At 48.8% G+C, this 20,337-nt stretch overlaps 9 protein-coding genes across 9 annotated transcripts; 3 read left to right on the top strand and 6 right to left on the bottom strand.

Moving 5' to 3' along the window:
- Positions 1-788: 788 nt before the first annotated feature.
- N7478_007796 (RNA methyltransferase) lies at positions 789-1,667 on the bottom strand (the record flags this gene model as incomplete). The annotated part of the gene is made up of 4 exons (XM_056924010.1): positions 789-1,033; positions 1,087-1,379; positions 1,442-1,540; positions 1,591-1,667. 4 exons carry the CDS (start codon positions 1,665-1,667, stop codon positions 789-791), a joined length of 714 nt encoding a protein of 237 aa, XP_056776736.1.
- A 193-nt stretch (positions 1,668-1,860) lies between these two features.
- On the top strand, positions 1,861-3,059 carry N7478_007795 (uncharacterized protein; the record flags this gene model as incomplete). Its single annotated transcript, XM_056924009.1, has 3 exons — positions 1,861-2,034; positions 2,095-2,178; positions 2,247-3,059. The coding sequence occupies 3 exons, from the start codon at positions 1,861-1,863 to the stop codon at positions 3,057-3,059; spliced, it is 1,071 nt and encodes a 356-aa protein (XP_056776735.1).
- Positions 3,060-3,324: 265 nt separating this feature from the next.
- Positions 3,325-4,259, bottom strand: N7478_007794 (MICOS complex subunit MIC26/MIC27; the record flags this gene model as incomplete). The annotated part of the gene is made up of 3 exons (XM_056924008.1): positions 3,325-3,987; positions 4,067-4,156; positions 4,233-4,259. The coding sequence occupies 3 exons, from the start codon at positions 4,257-4,259 to the stop codon at positions 3,325-3,327; spliced, it is 780 nt and encodes a 259-aa protein (XP_056776734.1).
- A 259-nt stretch (positions 4,260-4,518) lies between these two features.
- On the top strand, positions 4,519-6,906 carry N7478_007793 (mitochondrial intermediate peptidase; the record flags this gene model as incomplete). Its single annotated transcript, XM_056924007.1, has 1 exon — positions 4,519-6,906. One exon carries the CDS (start codon positions 4,519-4,521, stop codon positions 6,904-6,906), a length of 2,388 nt encoding a protein of 795 aa, XP_056776733.1.
- Positions 6,907-7,767: 861 nt separating this feature from the next.
- N7478_007792 (M protein repeat protein) lies at positions 7,768-11,469 on the bottom strand (the record flags this gene model as incomplete). Its single annotated transcript, XM_056924006.1, has 1 exon — positions 7,768-11,469. The coding sequence occupies one exon, from the start codon at positions 11,467-11,469 to the stop codon at positions 7,768-7,770; it is 3,702 nt and encodes a 1,233-aa protein (XP_056776732.1).
- Positions 11,470-14,055: 2,586 nt separating this feature from the next.
- N7478_007791 (uncharacterized protein) lies at positions 14,056-14,859 on the bottom strand (the record flags this gene model as incomplete). Its single annotated transcript, XM_056924005.1, has 2 exons — positions 14,056-14,489; positions 14,556-14,859. The coding sequence occupies 2 exons, from the start codon at positions 14,857-14,859 to the stop codon at positions 14,056-14,058; spliced, it is 738 nt and encodes a 245-aa protein (XP_056776731.1).
- Positions 14,860-15,118: 259 nt separating this feature from the next.
- Positions 15,119-15,673, bottom strand: N7478_007790 (uncharacterized protein; the record flags this gene model as incomplete). Its single annotated transcript, XM_056924004.1, has 1 exon — positions 15,119-15,673. One exon carries the CDS (start codon positions 15,671-15,673, stop codon positions 15,119-15,121), a length of 555 nt encoding a protein of 184 aa, XP_056776730.1.
- Positions 15,674-16,680: 1,007 nt separating this feature from the next.
- On the bottom strand, positions 16,681-17,427 carry N7478_007789 (uncharacterized protein; the record flags this gene model as incomplete). The annotated part of the gene is made up of 1 exon (XM_056924003.1): positions 16,681-17,427. The coding sequence occupies one exon, from the start codon at positions 17,425-17,427 to the stop codon at positions 16,681-16,683; it is 747 nt and encodes a 248-aa protein (XP_056776729.1).
- Positions 17,428-19,523: 2,096 nt separating this feature from the next.
- Positions 19,524-20,225, top strand: N7478_007788 (VOC family protein; the record flags this gene model as incomplete). Its single annotated transcript, XM_056924002.1, has 1 exon — positions 19,524-20,225. One exon carries the CDS (start codon positions 19,524-19,526, stop codon positions 20,223-20,225), a length of 702 nt encoding a protein of 233 aa, XP_056776728.1.
- Between the last annotated feature and the right edge of the window lie 112 nt (positions 20,226-20,337).

Here is a 20,337-nt window from a genome sequence, read left to right as displayed (position 1 = left end):
TGGGATCGAGTGAGGGATCGAGTGAGAGAACGAAAGGCTGCGTTGTCGAAAGATGCGGGCTTAGGCCAGCAAAGAGATGGGTTTAGAGATAAAACATCAGGGATAGTCCTTTGACATCCATGCAAGAATGATAAAGCGCGTTCACGTATAAAAAAGAGAGACAAGAGGCGAAGGAACGGGCGGGGAGTGCAGACAGGAAGTTTACGAGAGCGCAACCTGGGCAAGTTAAAGTGAAGGGCGGAGGCAGAACGAGAAGTTTAGGTGCTTTGACTCTATTGGCTAAGACACCAGCTTCTTCCGGATCCACATCTGCTCTAGCGGGTACCTTCACCTGACATCATCTATATAGACAAGCATGAGCAAAGTTGTTATGTTTATTGCTGTTTTTGAACAAAGTTGAGCTCTTTATGCTCTATTTGAATTAAAGGTCATGATTCTCGATCACTACATATACATATCATCGCATTACTCGGCCATATATGTTCTGGAGCTGCCGTGAGCAGGAGAGTTTGAGTATAGTATGGAAAATTTAATAGATTTACATAGCACTGTACGAAGACTGTTCAAAATCCCAGATATGATATGCTTATAGAGCTCAAGACTGCTTATGGCTTCATGCAGAATTTTGACCAAGGCGACTAATGGATAAATTGGGAATATAACACCAAGTTAGGCGAGGTAGTGGTTGAAAAAACAAAACAAAAACAAAACGATTTAATGGTGGTATCCCTCGAAGCTAGAATTAAGAAGGCTAAAATATTTGGAAAACAAACCAATCGCCAGGCAAGTCATGATACATTGAAGTCCCCATAGAAAATACACAGCGCCTTACTGTGCCCCTCCATACAGTAGTGCATCACCGTTGCTTGCTGCCCGTCAGGAACATATTTGGCGATTTGCTGCACGTCTGATGTGCGAGGCAAATAAAGAGCCATATGTTTTGTGAATGCAGAGTATTCCTTGAACAGAGTCTCAAGGGAATATGGTTCCATAGTGCGTAGACTAAAGACATCATCTGAGCGGTAGCCAGGGCCTGTTGGATCAAGATTAGTGGCTAAGTATTGAAGAAGAACTGGTGAAACATACCTCCCCATGGTGGGCTTGCAAATACTATACTGTATGGCGCGAGGTCTTTGAGTTGGTTCTTAAGGATGTCAAAGCAGTTGCCCTCAAACCAACTGATTTTGTCGGCCACCCCGTAGATCTTTGCATTATGCTTTGCGCATTGAAGGACAGCCGGGTTTTTTTCGATGGCGTAAACTCGTCTCCATTTTCCTGTCTTCGCAAATGCAATAGTGTTGCCCCCTGCGCCTGCAAAAGCATCGATCAAGATACTTCGTCCATCAGGAGCTGCCTCGGCGAGATCTGCAGCTATTTTACTGTGTTCCAGATCAGCTGAGTACTCCTGGACATATAGCCAGAAATATTTGTCATCACTTACTTCGCGACAGGCTCCGGTGTCACTCCAAACCACGCATCATCTGTTAGCCAGATGCCTTCGTCATACTTGGAGAAGATGCGATAACGTTGTGACCAGTAACTAAAGGAGTTAGTATGGGTCTTTGGAGTTGGAAGATGATGGGAACCTACTTCTGTATGTCCCAGGGGACCTCATGAATTTCATTGTAGTGATGCACCTCGGGGGGAGCTTCCTCAGAGTCCTCCATGGCGAAAATGTACTAAGAGCAGCGATACAAATCGAATCTGCGATAAAGCACGATAATGATAAAAGCGGGCGTGTGTTTGGCGCGTTTGCATTGGCATCGGGCCAGCTCATGCCCGCCAGAGCTTCACCTAAACTAGTTCCATAACATTTAAGTTACGCATTCATTCATTTCTTGAATTAGAGCCTCTGCAGCGATGTTCGGTGCACTCAATCGTTTTATTGGTCGGCTTGATGGGGAGCCTGTTCAACAATCCCGCAATGGACCAAGTGATAATGCCTTCGGATTTCAGGTTCTCCGCAACAAAGACTCAGAGCTACCTTTAGAGCCTTGGTTTGATTTCATCGTGGGTATAAATGGTCATACAATTGTACGTACTCTCTACGTGTGATATCCACATGTGATCTTTTTGCTAAATTCGCGCCTGCAGGAAGACCCAGACCCCAACCTCTTTGCGACGGAAGTTCGCAATTGCGCAGGAGGAAGCGTGACACTGGAAGTTTGGAGTGCCAAGGTATTCATATGTCCATGTTATACCCCCATGAAATCCACTTAGACTAATTACATGATTCTTTCGTCTAGGGTCAACGAGTACATAGCTTTAGCGTGCCAGTTCCACCTTCAAACCCCTCCCTCGGTCTTGCATTACAACTCGCGCCTCTGAACTCAACCCAAAATATATGGCATGTGCTTTCGATCCCATCATCCTTAAGTCCTGCTTTCCGCGCGGGACTTCTCCCACATTCAGACTACATCATTGGGACCCCAAGTGGGACGCTACGCGGAGAATCTGCACTCGGAGAGTTAGTGGAGGACCATCTCGACCGCACCCTAATCCTCTGGGTTTATAATAGTGAATTTGATGTTGTCCGCGAGGTAGAGCTTGTCCCAACCCGTGGATGGGGTGGCGAAGGTGCTGTTGGCGCTGAGCTGGGATTCGGTGCTTTGCATCGACTCCCCGTCGGACTAGGAGAGGAGGTAGAGGGGCCCGGAGAGGTCGTTTTTGAAACACGCGAGGATGGGACAGCCTCACAAATGCCTGACCCTGCTGCCTCTGGGGTAGGCGCTGAAGCCGCAGGACAATACCTGGTACCGGCGAATATGGCATCCATCCCGCCTCTGGCGTCTCAGACTAAAGTGGCCTCCCCAGAGGGTAGATCACCTTCAAGCCGACGAGGCAAGGCTCGCCATGCTGCTTCACCGAATACGGCATTTGACGACTATTTTGCAGAAGGCGAACTGAAGAGTAGAGAGCAGGATTTTGCGCCTTCACGGAAAGGCACTCCTCTTCCCCCACCACCTAAGACTGGGGTCTCACCTACTAATACAGGGACTCCGGCCCCTGCAACCGAGGAGCTTGTGGAAGGATCACCAGGGCCAACAGAAGAAGCATGATCAAACCACGCGGTGTGGGGTGTCGAAATTTGAAATCGTGAATTTTTAGCAATTATACCAGGTTACATCAACTACAAGAGTTGAACAAGAAATCTTTGAAAGTATCATTGCATACACCTCTTTTCCAAACAAAGGGAACGGGTCCGGATTAAATCATCGGATCTAACGAGTTCTTCTAAACGTACATATGCAACAAGATAAAAAAATAAAGAACACACTCGACCCACTTAAAATGAATGAGATGTGATATCAAACAAAGTAAGATCTAGTGACCCTTGCTCACCAGCTGTTCCAACTTCTTACGAGTCTCACCAATCTTGTCCTCCATCATGCCGCGGGCCATACCGCTGTGTGCGAGGCCAGTATACCAAATGTGCTCTGCGCGCTCCCGAATAGCAATGTGTTGATCCGCCACGGCGGGGAATCTCTTCTCGTACTTCCAGGCCAGTTCACCGACATTCTTCATAGTAACAGGCAGGAGGGTATAAGCAGCCACAGTACCGAAAGCAAGAGGGGAGAGAGTGCGGAGGAAAATGCCGCGGTTGCGTGACACAATGGAGCCGGCCATGGCGGCCACGACGACGTAGACACCACCGGGAGTCAAGTGCTCACCGGAGTCGGGAGAAGGGGCGAGAGAGGCAACGGTGTTGGTGAAGGCATTCTCGATGTGCAGAGCTCGGGACAAGAAGTCGTTGAAGCTGTTCTCCACGCAAAGAGAGTTCGAGTAGAGGAAGAGCCGGGCTTGTCGGACCTGAGAAGTCAGGATGTCTGTCGGAGTTGGCGAGGAGGGAGATGTTTGCAACAACGGCAGAGAGATGGTCTTTGGTGCCTCGGGCTCTGATGCAGGTGCAGGTGCAGCAGGCGCGGCCTCGATGGCTTTGGTGGTTTCGGGGATGTCAGATGGGAAGTCGTCGTAGATGGGTTTCCTCTGTTTTGGGCAGGCAGTCGTGTGTCAGACAAGTCTATCTTCTTTATACATAGTTCGATCCAAAGAGTTCAATTCTAACCTCTCGAGGCTCTTCAGCGAAGGCCATCTGTTTAGGGTACAGAGCAATGCCTCCTGCGAGGAGGGTGGCTGCGATCGGAGCCACAGCCCGCTTGACACGAGTTAGTCCCGCCATTGGGTCAATTTTCGCGACGCAATCAGATACAGTCGCATCAAAGGAAACATACCTGTTGCAAGATCGGCCGGAACGACATGCTGGGGTTGTGTGGGGGAAGGAGGGCGTAGGAGAGGGAGGTTGAAGCAAAGTCGGGTTCGCAGCCAAGAACGGGAATTCTTCGGCTCGGCGGAACATCAAGAAAACTCCGTCATTGCCCGTGGTTTCCCTTGTAGCTGTCGCTCTCTACCCCAGCTTTTATTTCCCCGGTTCATTGATGATTGTGGTCCTTTTTGAACCTCTTTTTCTAAGTCCATCGCTATAATATTTCCTCGCCTAGTATCGAATCAATCCATATCATGCTTCGCCCTCTTGGGCGCCGATCGTGGACATGCCGCCGATGTCTCGTACAGCGCCAGACTCGAACCTTTGAAAGCGCCGCATCACAAGCCCCCCGATCCTATACCAGCTATATACCCGCGGATAATAACAATCCGACCAAGGATGCCGATGACGAGACCTTACGCCGCGTCTTTGACTCACAGAACTTCTGGAAGGATTTCTCGCAGCAGCAAAGCGCGACGGTTCCAAAGCAGGCTGGATTGGTTCAGAATCAATACTTGACAACTCCGGATGGATTCAGGGACTTTGCACATGTTTCGCTACAGAAGTGTCAGACAATCGTCGCCAAGGTCTTGGGAGCCCAGACTGTAGACGAGTACAGGTCTTTGGCAAGGAATTTAGATCGACTTAGCGATCTCCTTTGTCGAGTCATCGACCTTTCAGACTTCATTCGAACTATTCACCATGATCCGCGCATCCAAGAAGCAGCGACGCAGGCGTACGCTCTGATGTTTGAATATATGAACGTGTTAAATACCACCACAGGGCTTCATGAGCAGCTTTGCAAGGCCCTGTCAAATCCAGAAGTGACATCACATTGGTCAGAGGCGGAGACGATTGTCGCACAGATTTTGATGAAAGATTTTACAAATTCTGCTATACACATGCCCCCAAGCGAGAGACAACGATTTGTGAACCTTTCGAACGATATCAGCCAAGTTGGCTCTAATTTCTTCAATGGCGCCGAACCGGCTCGGGCTCAAGTCACGTTCAATGCAAACAGTCTGCAAGGATTAGATCCTATTGTGGTGCAGCAAATAAAGAGATGGAATAATAAAGCTCCAGTTCCCACGATGGGAATCATTCCTCGACTCGTTTTACGATCAGTACGGGATGAATCGGTCAGAAAACAAGTATATCTTGCTACTCGAACCTCCAGCGGGCGTCAAATTCATCGCCTGGAGAAACTTCTCATGAAGCGAGCAGAACTGGCGCAGATTTCAGGATTCAACAGCTTTGCCGACATGACCCTCAGCGATAAAATGGCGAAGACGCCCGAGGCAGTGTCGAACTTTTTGACCTCCCTCATCGCTAATAACCAAGGCCCCGTGCAAGAGGAGCTATCTCAACTACAGCAGATGAAGGGCGGCTCTCTTCAGCCATGGGATCATGCCTACTATGTCCATAAGCGCGTACTGGAATATTCTCAATCCCGCCGATCTCGAGAGCTGAGCATCGTCCCCGAGTTCTTTTCACTGGGCACAGTTATGCAAGGCCTCTCACGACTTTTCGATCGTCTCTATGGCGTTCGTCTTGTTCCCCAAGAAACAGCCCGAGGCGAAACCTGGCATCCAGATGTTCGCCGCCTAGATGTGTTAGATGAGGCAGATAGACATATCGCCGTCGTATACTGCGATCTATTTAGCAGACCCACTAAATACCCCAACCCAGCTCATTTCACACTGCGTTGCTCGCGCGAAATCCTACCCGAAGAGATCGCAGAGTGTGCCTCGATGGGTGAATCTGCACACCCGAACGATGGCATGGCGACAGCCATCGACCCGCAAACAAAGACTCTCCGCCAACTTCCCACTATCGCTCTTGTTTGCGACTTCCAAGAACCAGTCACAAATGGCTCAGGCCGCCCAACGCTTCTAAGTGAGCAGAGTGTTCGCACTCTATTTCACGAAATGGGCCATGCCGTCCACTCCATCCTAGGACAGACGCCTCTCCAATCTATCTCCGGTACACGATGCGCAACTGACTTTGCCGAGCTTCCATCCGTTCTAATGGAGAGTTTCGCTACGGCGCCTGAAGTCCTTGCCCTCTACGCCCGACACTGGAAGACAGGCGAGCCGCTCTCCGAAAGCATGATCCGAAGCATGGAAATGGACCGTACAGCTCATGGCTCCATCTACGGAGCCGTCGAGAACGAATCCCAAATCCTCATGGCACTAGTCGATCAAGCATACCACTCTATCCCAAGCAAGGAGGCCATAAACGGCATCAACACAACCTCTATCTACCATCAGGTTTTCTCACAGCACTCCTCCCTCCCTGATCCAGATGATGTTCGACCCCAGACCTCCTGGCAAGGCTTCTTCGGTCACTTGTATGGCTATGGTGGTACTTACTATAGCTATATTTTTGATCGGGCTATTGCCAATAAGCTCTGGCAGGATGTTTTCCAGTCTGGTAGGGCGTCTGTGGATCGTGCTGCTGGTGAGCGGTATAAGAATGAGGTTCTTCGTTGGGGTGGTGGGCGGAATGGTTGGGAGTGTGTCGCTGGTGTGTTGGGTGATGCTAATCCTTCTAATAAGGATGGTCGTCTTGTGGAGGGTGGTGATGAGGCCATGCGTGAGGTTGGTCGGTGGGGATTGGGCCGTGATGGCATTTCTGGATAGAGATGTATTTGTACTTATATGTGATATCCCGAGGTCCTAATATATACATACATACCAGGATCCGTCTTCATTTCTATTCTTGGTGCATTGCATGATTTCAATGACTGTAGACGTATTAGAGTTTGATGAATGACCCGTGGAAAAAAGGACACTGAGTAGTCTGCAACTTGAAGGTTCGAAGGGTTTCCTACTTGGTAATAAAAAGGGCTTTGACGGATTTTTTGAAAAAGCGTATTCACATCTGATTATACACAAAGCAACCAGGCCCCCAAACGAGGAAACTGGTGCTAACATTAAGCTATAACTATTGAACAAGAAAACCAAGGACAATCGTCCCTAGAAATCAAAACAGGGTATCCTGGATCCTATCACATACACCGAAGCAACGTGAGGAAGGCGAAACGAACGAAACAGGATAACAAAGGGAAATCGTGCTTCACAAAACGGGTATCCAAAGTAAAGAGAAATACCTGCTAGAGGCACCGGAAAAATTCAATGGAACCCTAAGATCTCTCATGATTGATCACCGAATCGGGAGCTGACACTGCAATCTGGGGACCAGGGGTTGAGGTGTGGCTGGGAGGAACAGGTGTAGGTTGGCGGGAGAGTTGGGCGAATTCTCCGATAAGCCTATACGGGAGGAAAACCAACATAAGCATATGTAAGACATGGAAGTAAGGGGGTCATTGGAATGGGGAGTGGGAGTGGGCATATGTATGTGTGGGACTGACCTGTGATGATCCTCATACCATGCATCATTCGCCGATCGAATGTGCTTAAGCTGTTCCTGAATGCTTGCCATCTACGGAAGGTTCATGATTAGTATACTTGTATAAAGTAAAAATTGTGTGACTCAAATTCTCATGTAAATGGATGGAAAACGGGCAAATCTGAGGAGTAGGAAGATTTTAAACGGGGATCTCCCACCGTTCCCTCGATGGATGAACCAAGGTCCTCACCTTCTGCGGCTGGACCTCCATCTTCAGCGTTTTCGTTGTCCTCATCCGCTGCCCATCGGCTTGCTCCCAAGCCCGCTGATGGACCCTTGCCACTTTCTTCCTTCAAGCTAACTAGCTCTGCCTCGAGCTCGCGGATCCTTCGTCGGCTGGCGGACATGACGGAGTCAATGTCACCGAGTTTCTCGATTAGAGCCATGTTCTTGTCGATCTGGGCGGACATGTTCTGTTCACCGGCTGCAAGTTGTTCTTCGATGGTTTTGTTCAGAGCCCGACTCTCCTCTAGTTCTTGGCTGGTTGCAGTGTGCTTGGCCTTTAAGGATGTGACCTCCTCCTGGGATTGAGAAAGCTGCTTCAGGATAGACTCAAGTTCAGAGCTCTTGCTGCTGGAGGTGGCGAGAGACTTTTGCAAGTCGCCGACTTGAGCAAGGGCGGCGTCGTGCTTGGAAGCGAGCTCAGAGTGCTGAGTTTGGATCTTAGTGATCTCAGCGGTGTGTCGCTCTTGGATGTCGCGAGAAGCGTTGGCGGCAGTTTCTTGGAAAGTGATGTGAGACTTCTCTGTTTCAGAGAGCTTCTGCTCAAGCTGTGCCACTGTGGATTTCAAACCATCAAGAACAGAGGTATCCTGTGCAGCAGCCTTGGCCTGAGAAAGTTGCTCGTTGGCATTAGCCAATGCAGCATCGTGAGCTTTCTGCAGACCATCCAGCTTAGCCTGGCTAGACTTCTCAAGCTCATCTTTTAAGTTTGCCAGTTTAGCTTCCTGAACTGTAAGGAGTTCCTCAATAGCCCGGCCGTGCTCAGCATCAGCGTCGGAAGCCCTTGAATTCTTGGCAGCCTCAATTTCAGCCTGTAGCTTTGCCGCGGTCTCTTCAAAGCCTTGCTGGAGCTCTGCAATTTCCTTCGCGTGTGATTCGCTGTGGGCGGTAGCAGAGGCCTGCAAAGACTCAAGCTCACCTTGGGACTTGAACTGGGATTCCTGGAGCTGCTTCTGCAGTTCGACAATCTGAGACTCATGAGATTCGGTGTGAGTTGCAATATCGCCAAGGTGACGCTCTGCAATTGATTTTAATTCCGCCTCGAGTGTCTCAATTCGGGATGTGTGGGAGGTGTGGTTTGTTTCCAGCTCTCGGTTCTTAGTAAAGAGCTCATCGTGCTTCTGTTGAAGCTGATCCAGATCATCAGAGTGGGAACCGGCGGCTTCCTTTGTAACCCGTTCTAGCTCAGCGGCGTGCTTAGCCTTAAGACCCTCAAGCTCATCAGAGTGGGAGCCGTAAACTTCCTTTGTAACCCGTTCTAACTCAGCGGCGTGCTCGACCTTGAGACCCTCGAGCTCCTTAGCATGCTGCTCTGTGATTCCGGCGCTCTTGGAGGTATGCTCCTTGAGAAGACGAGTAGCCTCGGCAGCCTGATCTTGCAGGGATTTCAGCTTGCTGTCCTTCTCAACATCCTTAGATTTGGACTCTCCTTCAAGGTTCTTCAGGCTACGGTAAAGCTCCTCGGCTTCAGTCTGCTTGCTTTGAACCTCCTGGTGAAGATCATTGATTTTGCCTGCGCCATTAGAGACCTGAGTCTCGAGAGCTCCAACCTTCTCGCGAAGAGCTTCAATTTCTTGAAGAGCGGATTCCTGTGCAGAAGCATGTCCTTCTTCTAAAGCGTGACGAGATTCAGCAAGAGCCTTCTCCGAATCCTCAAGCTTTGCTTGCAGAGACTTAATCTCAAGCTCATGGGCAGTCTTAAGTTCTGACATAGCGTTTTCGTTCTCGCCTTGGGAAGCCGTCTTGGCAGCCTCAAGTGCATCACGAAGCTCTTGCAACTGCTGGGAATGCTCAGTGCCGGTGGACTCTGCAGCGGCTGTAGCGACAGAGAGCTCCTCGGCATGGGATGCCGTCAGAGAGCTCAAAGCCAGATCATGCTTAGCCTTCAGATTGGCAATTGCGGCTTCGTGGGAGGTCTCTAATTCCTTGATCTTGGTGCTTAGTTCATCTCCGGATGAAGTCTGTGCATTCTTCAGGTCTTCTTGAAGCTTTTCAAGGTCGTTCTTGAGATCAGCAACCTCCTGCTCCTTCAGAGCGAGAGCTGCAGTGGTTTCCTCTGATGATTGGTTGGTAGCAGACTCAGAATCAGCGATCTTTGCTTCCAGAGAAGCAATCTGCTCTTGAAGAGCCGCAGCAGACTCCGCTGCAGCATCCTTCTCCGCCTGAATCTCTTCATCCTTGGCAACGCCAATCTTGTTGAGCTCTGCCTTCACGGTATCAAGGACTTGATCGCGACCCTTCAATTCTCGCATCAAACTGTCCACGGCTACAGCTTTATCTTCGGCCAATTCCGTCTTTTGAGATTCGAATTCCTTCTTCAAATTCTCGATTTGTTCTTCGAAGCCAGTGGCAGAAGACTTGTACTCGGCCAGCTCTTTCTCAAGAATCTCAAGCTGGGCTTGGTGGGTTTCCTTGAGTTCATCTAGAGCAGCAACTGCATCATCGTCGCCTTGGGAAGTAGCAGACTGCTTAGCTTCCTCAAGCTCCTTCTCAGACTTCTCAGCCAAATCTTTACGTTGCACTTCCGCCTCTTCAAGGCGAGTCTGCAAAGAGTGAAGCTCCTCTGCATGGGATGAAGTCAGCTTCTCCAGCTCAGCGGTGTGCTCTGCTCGGACAGCCTCAGTGGCATCACCATCCTTGGCGGACTCTTCACTAGCAAGGGAGAGTTGGCTCAGCTTCTCGTTTGTTGTCTCAAGCTCGGCCTTCAGGCTGGCCACGGCTTCCTCACTTTCCGAAAGCTTCGCTTGCAAAGCTTGCAGCTTCTCGGACTCTGCAGCAGCAGTTCTAGAGGTTGCGCCAGGAACGGTGCTCAGTCGCCTCTTTGGATCTGTCGCAGAGGAGGCAGTTGAGCGCGCGGTAGTAGTCGATGTGGCCGGGCGAGTTACCGAAGGACGAGTGGCCGAACTGGAAGTTGGTCGAGCGCTTGGAGTAGTGGCAGAGGTAAGTTTACCAACTGGTCGGCTTGTGGAAGGAGCAGCGCGTGATGTGGCAGTAGAAGAAGTAGCGGGTTTTCTATCCAAAGCCGATCCAGCGACACTGGATCTGCGGTCAAGAGTAGATGTAGACTTCAATGGCGCGCGGGTTGAGGTAGTGCCGGCCATGGACATGCGCTTGGCAGTGGTCGAGATGCCGCGCTTCTCATCCCCCGAGCTTGCGATTGACCGAGGCTTCTCATCCGCAGAGCTGCTAATCGACGCACGAGAACGATGGGATGAAGTGGTCGAGGTGCTCAGAGGCTTCCGGGTGGCCGTAGTAGTAGTCGTAGGCCGGGTAGGAGGCTTGCTCAGCGTGCTGGTTCGAGTAGTCGACGAAACCCCAGGCTTTGACGCGCTCGAGGCGGTAGTCGGCCGCTTGGTAGTTGTAGTGCCTGCGACTGGACGCTTCGAAGCTGCTGGTGCACCGGTGGCAGTCTTTGCGGGAGATGCTGGAACGTTCTCTTTAGATGCCTCGGGGCTAGACTTGGTGGTCTCTTCGCCTCCGGAGAGCAGGACCGAGTCTACGGGGGTAGCTGGAGGCGCATTCTCAACATCGACATCCGAGGGTGGAAGCACGGGTTCCTCGGTAGACGCCATGTTCTCAGTGTAAATTGATCAATGCGCGAGGTAACGGAGATTCTGGTCAAGGAGCGAACGAGCTAAAAGGAAAAAGGTTCGATGTACAGAATAGGGGGCCTAGAAGCCACAAAGGACCAATTGATTAGCAAATGAAGGACATAAAACACAGACCAAGCAGATAGCTATCTTTAACACCAATGCATCTCTTGAATCTCTCCTCTTTAAAAGGAGGGGTCTACAATGCGGGTAGCTCATGCAGGTAGCTCATGCAGGTAGCTCATGCAAGCCATAAACTTCAACTCTGGGCCACCGCATGATCGAGGGTGGAGGAATAAGAAGGAATCCAGATTATTGGTTTTCCTTCCAGTAAGATACAGGTAACGCATTGTAGTATCCGAGATCTTGATTGGACTTTGTCGAGTTCGGAGGTATGGATCCAAAACAAACAGGGGTCTGTACTTACGCGATGTGCGCAAATTTAAGGTGCAAAGCTTCAGGGGCGACAAGCACCAAGGGGGTTCCGAGGGGTACCTCAGAACAAACACAAACGGCCCACAAAGCAAGTTATTGAGGCAATAGAGTGGTCGAGTACGGAGTAGTAAAGAAAGAAAAAGGAGAGAAAGCGGGAAAAGTAAAAGCGGTGTCGGTGGAGGGGGGAGGATCGTCGGTGCTCCATGCACGCGTTTCTTTATTATGGACCCTGGGCGAACTCGAGGGATCCGGGGGAAAAGGCTGGAAGGATTGGGGTCTTTACTGATTGATCTGCAATTAAAAGCAATATTATAATAGAAAAAAGCAAAAAAATTGTCATTAAAAAGAGATATATCAATCCTCCCTCCTCTACTGTTTAGGGTCGCATGTATGGAAAAGGAGTTGCTCGACGGGCAAATGTCGATCATTAAACTTTCCCCCCTCAAATTCAACGGTCCCCGGACATAGATCGTACAAAGAAATGATAGTGATATCTTCTATACTGGCCATCTAAGCGAAAGATTTCTCATTCTCTACGCGACTCTGGAACGCGGCAGCCCCTATTTGTGTCGACCAAAACAAATCGGATCCACGGTTCACAACGCAACCCGAGACCCGTCGGAACCAAGATCTTATGCCGAGATGTACGACGATACCAGGTACAACCCAGGGCTAAGGACAACTAATTTTAAATTCCAATCTACCTTATAAATTTAAGTTATATCTAATATCGATGCTTATTATTTGCCGTACGACGATGACAAGCACCGTGACTCGATCAGTCACTGTCTTGAAGAGCAAGTCTTCAACTGGATATCTGCACAGCTCCGTCACCCATTTCAGGAGCACACCGCATTTTACTGAAACGCGAATAATACGCTCGAAGGGCGTGTCTGCATCTTCAACCAGCTCTGTATTGCAGACCCCAGCTACAAGTACTGGGTTGATACGAAGTGTCAAGACGACTCATAACTCGAGGAAGACTGAAAGCGGCTTTCCCGTTTCTACTGCTCCCACCGCCTCTACTACTTCCCAATCTACTTCTTCTGTATTATCAACTACTACATCGACTCTCACGATAAACGATATTCAAGTGACTCAATCACAGCTACAGGCAAAGTTGAAAACTGGACTAGGTTGTATAATAAAAGACCGTAGATCTGTGTACTGTACTTGTGAGTGAGAGCAATCTTTCCTTTTCTAGCAAGCCAGAAACGGCGAACTTTATAAATATATCAAACTGATCTGAAAACAATCATATCTTATAACTGAAAGCCCGAAGAAAAGAACAAATCATCGGTGCCCACATTAATGGACACCTACACTATATCGGCGTATCTTCATTGTCCGTCTATAGGGCATTGTCATATTCACCACTTTGGGCGTTGAAATCAGCGCCAGCGTTGAGGAACATCTGCACTCACTATCTTCTTTTAGACATCCACCTTCCGCTCACTACGAGCTATCTCGAGGTCGCAAAATAGAATCAAGTTCAATCAGTTTCATTGTAGTATGGGCTGAGCTAGGCGAGTGATCGGAAGTTATTTTTTTGACGCAAATAGACTTGGCATCTGAACGCTTAGGTCTAGACGTTCGAGGAATTCGCTGAAGATAAAATTCGGTGTGGTTCCCAGTCTACAGGGAAGTATATAAATCGAGCACAAATTATCCAGACTGTACGAAGCGCTAGCATGATTACAATAAGAATTGAAATACAGAATGTTGTTTTACTATTTCAAGTTCTCGACTAGCATTGAAATTCCATTATGCTAGACACGAGAGATGAAAAAAGGTGAGCAGGATAGGATGGTACCAGGTATTCAATAATAGACATTGTCATTTTGTTGTCGGCGTGAAAATCAAAAAGATGACTTCTATAAGAAAATGAGAAGAAAAAATTGTTCTAGACAGCACAAATTTCGTTCTTTGGAGCAACGTAATCTCAGACGCCACGGCTTAGGATTGAGCTGAATAGGACAATAGAAGCCAAGCGCGCCCGAATGGCTTCCCATCCTTCGGTGTCAGATGATCGATGGTCCAGAAATCTGCGAATTTTGGAAGCTCTTGGAAGTCATAGGATGTGTATTCACCGAGTGTGCTGCCACTCTTCGACGATGTAGATGCTTTTCCACCCTAAGAACCAATAGTTGAAGGATTTTCTGCCCCAGCAGTGATATATAAGGTAGCCCCAGTAGGTTCTGCATTATGAGCCCAGAAAGGAAATTTTTCGTTGATCCTTGGCAGCTCAATTTGGCCTTTAGAGTTAGGAAGTTCTTTCCACTGGGCCGCATAGTCCGCAGACAGGCTAATGGCCATCACCTTGGGGGTATCTCCGTGGTATTTCCTGTCATCTAGTCTATCGTTCGCCCAGGATGCGACTGCGTTGGACGCTTTTTGCTCGAGATCACCCCCGCTACTGAAGGCCGTGTAATGAACATATAGCACAACATCAGTGAGGGTGCCGTAGTTGAAGCGACGAAGGTTCGTGGGGAAGGAGATTTTCCAAGAAGAGACGGCACCAGCGCCCTCGAAAGGTGCATACTCGTCAAAGGTCCGGCTTGAGTCGCCTGTGTCTTAAAAGTCTTTGGTGATAGCAATAGAAGTGATGGGGATCCGATTTGTTCGGAATTCACCTGCCCTCTGTTTTGAATAGCTTTCTGACAGAGGTGAAATACGGTACTTGTGTTCTTGCATGGTCAACGTGCAGCCGAGGTTTGTCGGCGTTGTAGGGGCATTGGACAGAGAAACACAAACCGACACATTACGGAGACAAAAGTGACCTGAATAATCCATATCAAACAACAATTCGGGGAGCTCAAAGTCAGTTTCGCCCTCCTCAAGAAGAGTCAGTAGGGCTCGAGGATTGATCTCGTGCAAAGAGACTACTTTGGTTATGTCATAATCGTAGCGGCTGCTATCGCGGTAGGCCACTTCCATCTGCTTGAGATCTAGCCACAATGCTTCGCCAGACAACTAACTGGCCATCCTGTGCAGTCTCCCAGTAATCTGTGGTCAGGATGGAAGGCGGGTCAATGAAACTACCGGCGGTCATCGAGCGGAGTGCCAAATCAAACTTGAGGGCACGCTCTGCGACTTTCGCGAACTCCATAGCCATTGAGTAGGTTCGATGAAATATCTTACCCATGGCATTATCCAATAGCATGTAAAGCTCATGGCCAGCGTACTTGGTTCGCAGTCATTCTTTTTCGGCTTCGGCACTTTCCACCTCTGCGTTCTGAGCCTCGATATCTGCACGGTAGGTATCAAGCTGATCTCGCAATACAGTGATATCCTTATCAATCCGCATTAGTTCCCATCCGAGGTTGTTGGCTTGAAGTCGTCGCTCCTGTAGCTGCCGAATTGCCACCGCCTTGCGACCGGCCTTTGACGAGTCCATATCGGCCTTTTCACCACCGCGCTCCAAGACCCAGGCGTATGCTTCAAGCGCTTTATCAACTTGCTCTCCACCCATTGTGATGTCTTTCTCGCCCCCCAAAGGCTGGATCTTAGCGCCAATTTGAGGTAGAGCAAATGCAACCTTGGCTGCTCCATGCGACAATGAAGCCTGCCACTTGAAATCTGCAGCCATGTCCGCTTTAGACATCTCCTCACTCTCGAAAGGAGAGATACGGAAATCATCCTTTGTAGGATTCTCAATGTTTTCCGGAATGTCTTGCCATTCAGTGCTAGCAACTGGAATCTCTTTGCTATCGCGGTCACCTGTCAGAGCCAAAAAATATTCTAAATGCATCTCCTGTTTCCGGCTCAAAAACAAGGCAGTACCTACTCATACGGAGGATACACACCACTCCAGTACACGGCATAGGTATGACAGCATATCTCTTTCGTCTAGGCTAGTATTACAAAAGTACTGCCCATGTAAAAAGTGGACCTCCTTACAGATGCCTGCAACTTCATATAATGGCTGGCTGTGTGCCAATGGATTCTGACCTACATGCCTGTATCACTTCATGTTCTTGATCTTCGCTGAAGAAGAGGCAGCCAATATAAGAAAAGACGCATGATTACGACAGTCTATGCGAGCTACATTGTATAATGGATATTTCCCCCAAAATTTTGCATAGCCGACCGAGTTCAGTGTATGATGGCTCATACTCTACTTCGGCGACGTGCTCCAGGATGTGCTACTTGACTATCACCTTGCATTATACGCAAAGATATAGCAGACTCAGCTCCGCGTGCTGCGTGCAGGAGGGCTTCTCATCCTTGAATGAGTGTTTATGAGAACCAGAAGTTCAAAGAAGCGGTATGAAGGGTATTGCTCGTTTTCCGAGTTCCCGTCCCAGACAACGATCTCATGATCTACTGCAACATCTGCCCTAACATGTATGGGAGCCCGATGGACATGGCTGTTCATTAATCTTCGACGGAAAATAAATTTCAGGTGCGCTGATAATACGGAAGTCGTCGTCCCTGGCCCTTGACAAATCTTTTTCAAATTTGTTAATCCCTAAAGATTGATATGGGTTGACATCAGGCTATATATTACAAACTTGGAGTAATACCTAACAGACCTGGTGTCTGCGCTCTTCCAAGTTTTCTTAGATGCTTACTAGAGCAGCTCCAGAGAGCAATGAATTTTGACTGTTCCTGGTACAGGTCAGTCACTGTTTTAATTCCAAGGGTTTCCATGATCTTAGAGGCTAGGCGCAATGTAGACATGCAAAGGTAAGGAAAGTATCTGACAAGATTCTACGCTTATAACTCATGTAGAAAGAATAATATAGCATGAAAATATCAGAATGTCACAATTTGTGACTGCATGCTGGAGATAAACTGGTGCATCGCTGCAAACTTGGGTGATTCTCGTAGCGCTTGGAGATAATCACGCTCCGCTTGTAACTTTGTTGATTGAACGGAATTGAGATGTCGATCTGCCGTCATCAATGGAAAGGGAATAAGATGTTGACGAAAGATTCCAGTGGACGGATGCAGAAATAGAGGAACACAGCGTATGATACTGCGACAGCAATCGTCCGGATCAAGTCCGATAAAATCGCATTCCCCGTCAGAAACCGTGCGGTAAATGTGATAAGCGTGGATGCTTGATGCCCAGTATATTGCCATGACATGTGCGTCCGCAATGGAATTGGTCTCTACACTGCTTAAAGTCTGCCAGTGTGGCCCGGAATACGTTGTAGGCAGCGTGGCTGCATATCTTGTATTCCAATTTTCCAGTCGCGTCATGATAACATAATTCATTTTCTGGATGTTGTGACGGTGGCTGGATTTGATCTTCCCATCTGGTAGCAAATTCATGTTGTCCACATTCTCGTACAACGAGGGGATCTCTAAAAGAATGTCGACCAACATGTCTTTTCGTGTCTTTGGGTGGTGTGTCCAAGGATCAGTCAGCCATTCTGGCTCACTCAAGACAAGCCCCTTTCGCGTTCCTATCGCACATTGCGCCTGTTCATAGATCAGCCATGGGGTAGTGGTCTCAAACGTCGGATCGTGTATTCCGTACAAGGTGGAGTCGCCCATCAACAAATAGCCTATGGGCTGGGCCAGTAGCAAAGAATGATGGTGGATGGGAAATCGTAAGAGCGAGGTCACCAGAGTTGTGAGAGCTCCAGCTACGGTATTGAGCTTGTTGGTTTGTCGAGTCACTTCCGTACAAAGCCTGAATCAACCAGATCAGTCAGCGCTCAATCTCTAAACAAGATGTGCCCGTCCTCAATTGACAAAGCTTCAAAAGCACGTACCTCGTAAAAACCGAATATTCGTGCAGCGCAAAGAAATTCAAGAGTATTCTTTTTCGATTGACTTAACGCTCTCCTCATGTGTTGCAGCCCATGAATATGCAGCTTTATTCCCTGTTGTTTCATCCAGTGTGGGGCGTCATCTTTGTTCGCAGCAGTCCTAAGTGCTAAGGCACCGATGGCAGGACGTAGCAAACTTGTACCTGGTAAAAGGGTCCGAATTACACTGATTGACCCACCCAAAGCTCGCTGGGTCTCGTTGAACAAGGCAAAGAACTGGCTGTTTGGCATATAAGATTCCCAAAAGAGTCCCTCGAGACCAGACTCATTTGCGGTGCGAGAGAAGTCGACGAACGCGACCAATTCAGCAGATGTTATTGGCTTGGGATTGTTGGTCTCAATTTCACGAGTCTCAAGAGACAATGAGGTTTTTGACTTTTTGTCGTGCCCATGATAGTGGTAGAAGGTTAAGCTTCTGGGATAGCCTTCGCAAGGAATGCAGGCCTTTTTGCACGGGCCACATGATGGTTGTTGTAGATCACACTATGTACCCCTGGCAGTTATTATTCCCTTCCGATGCAGCCTATCAGGTGTTTTGGGGTGCTCATAGGGAAAGAAAAACTTACACCCTTCTTGCGCCGCCTGCATGTGTGGCACCCTTTCGAACGCCCCGGGACGCCAACCATCGGCAACCTGGTGGGCTGGTAGCGAATTGACGTTTGTACGTGCTCTTTTCCTGCTGGTTTTTATTGGCCACTAAAGTTATTCTTGACGACGGTGAGTATGTAGAGTGACGGAAGTGCTCAGCATGAACCTGTATGGGTCGCAAATTGTCTCTTCTTCAGTGCCTTTGCTCACTTGAGGCGGGGGTAAGAGTTGGGGGTACATTATCGATCATGTCAGGAGATGTGCGTTGGTCTTACACCATGTGACTGCCAAGTGTTTCTGGTATTGAAAGAATAGGAGTTGAATTACAAGGGAAGTGGGTTCAGCCAAGTGATAGCTTGGAGAAATAGAGCGGCGTAGATTCGTTTTACATAGTATGAGCCTCATACTATGTAAAACGAATACTAACCCTATATAGCTAGCGTATTCCCATGGGATTCCCATGGGCGTGATGTTACTCCCATTTCCCATTGCCCCACTCCCATGGGAATTACATAAGTGGGAATTCCCATGGGAACCCATGCGTCAGATGGGTTGTGCACAGGTCTAGTACTATGAGGCTACCCAGGCCCCCCACGTGGAAGCCGAAGCCTCCAATCGACTGACAGAGTACCAGGGTTTCGGCCCCCGGGAATTGAACACGATCACGATTATACGATCCAATCAGGTCTATATGAGTGCATTTTAGCTATTGAAACAACTCTATTTATGGCTGAATCTGGCCACTATTCCTCTTATATGATTCGGTCATTGGTCCAGACCGCTTCCCTATGAAGCTTTATGAGGCGACATGGGGGCGGCATATGGATTGTAGCGGGGAGAGTCCTCGCCAAGCCGGAAGGGTCTTTGAAAACATATAGTTGGGGGCGAAGGAGCTTAGACCATATGTAGGTCGCGCCGAATCACCCTAATCGGGTCTCCTTTTAAATGCACTGACTCTGCTCTGAAAAGCACGAACGAAGTCATTGGTAGGAGTAGAGAGATTGGAGTTGGTGCTGATGCGATATCTTGCACTGATTGGCTTAGACCCAAGCTCAAGCAAGTTACCTTTTTTAGCTTTGCAGGAAACTTTCAGGCAGCATTTGAAATGCAAACTCGGGTTTAGAACAGGTATTAAAGCCACTGTGAAGTCGCGAGGGTACCCATTTCATCAACATATCGACCCAATTCTTTCATTCTGACGCGATCCATCTTCTAACAGCCCTCCACAAAATGCTCGCAACAAGACTGATCTTTGTTCTCTCAGTGGTCATTGGGTGGACAACAGCCTGCACACCATCGGATAACAGCACCAGCGATATCTTCATCATAGGCGACGATGGACCTGCTCCGGCGGAGACCTCGGGCTACTTCATCAACCACTTTGGCCTGCTCACCACAAATCTCGAAGTTATGAAGCACTTCTACGGCAACGTCCTCGGCATGCGTCTCATGTTCGAGGTCCATGTCACTCCCGAGTATAGTGTCACATATATGGGCCACGCCCAAGGGGGACGAAACGGAACCGGCTTCCAAACCGGTACAGAGATGTATCGCGAGAAGAACAACCTTGCGGGCCTCCTCGAGCTTGTCCAGTTCAACGTAACTGACGATAGCCTGGTGGCTTCTACCAAACGAACCAATACCTTTGGACATGTCGGGTTGATCGTCCCGGATATCCAGGAGACACAGGACTATCTGGAGAACCACGGGATTGAGATACTCAAGCGGTATGGGGAGCCAATCCAGGATTTTACTGGACTTATTCCCAATGCGTTCGGCCTCGGTGAGTATGCAGGTGCTCATATTGCTGCCAAAAAAGCCCTCATGGAGGCACAGGGTGTTATTGGGATACAGCTGCTCCTCATGGTTGCTGATCCAGATGGAAATTTGGTTGAAATTCAGCAGCAGGAGCAACCAGCTGGTGCCGTCTGAAGGATTTTGTGACACATTCCGAAGAGGGATTCGGGCGCGCTTATCGTGACCTGTAGGCTGGCGAAGACATGAACTGTTAGCAAGGTGTATGTATTTAGGGAATGTCTGATCT

The sequence above is a fragment of the Penicillium angulare genome, assembly GCF_028827245.1.
Source record: "Penicillium angulare strain IBT 27051 chromosome Unknown utg000005l_segment0_segment0, whole genome shotgun sequence".
Lineage (NCBI taxonomy): Eukaryota > Fungi > Ascomycota > Eurotiomycetes > Eurotiales > Aspergillaceae > Penicillium > Penicillium angulare.
The sequence above is the reverse complement of the archived record's forward strand: the minus strand, read 5'-3'. Positions and strand labels throughout refer to the sequence as shown.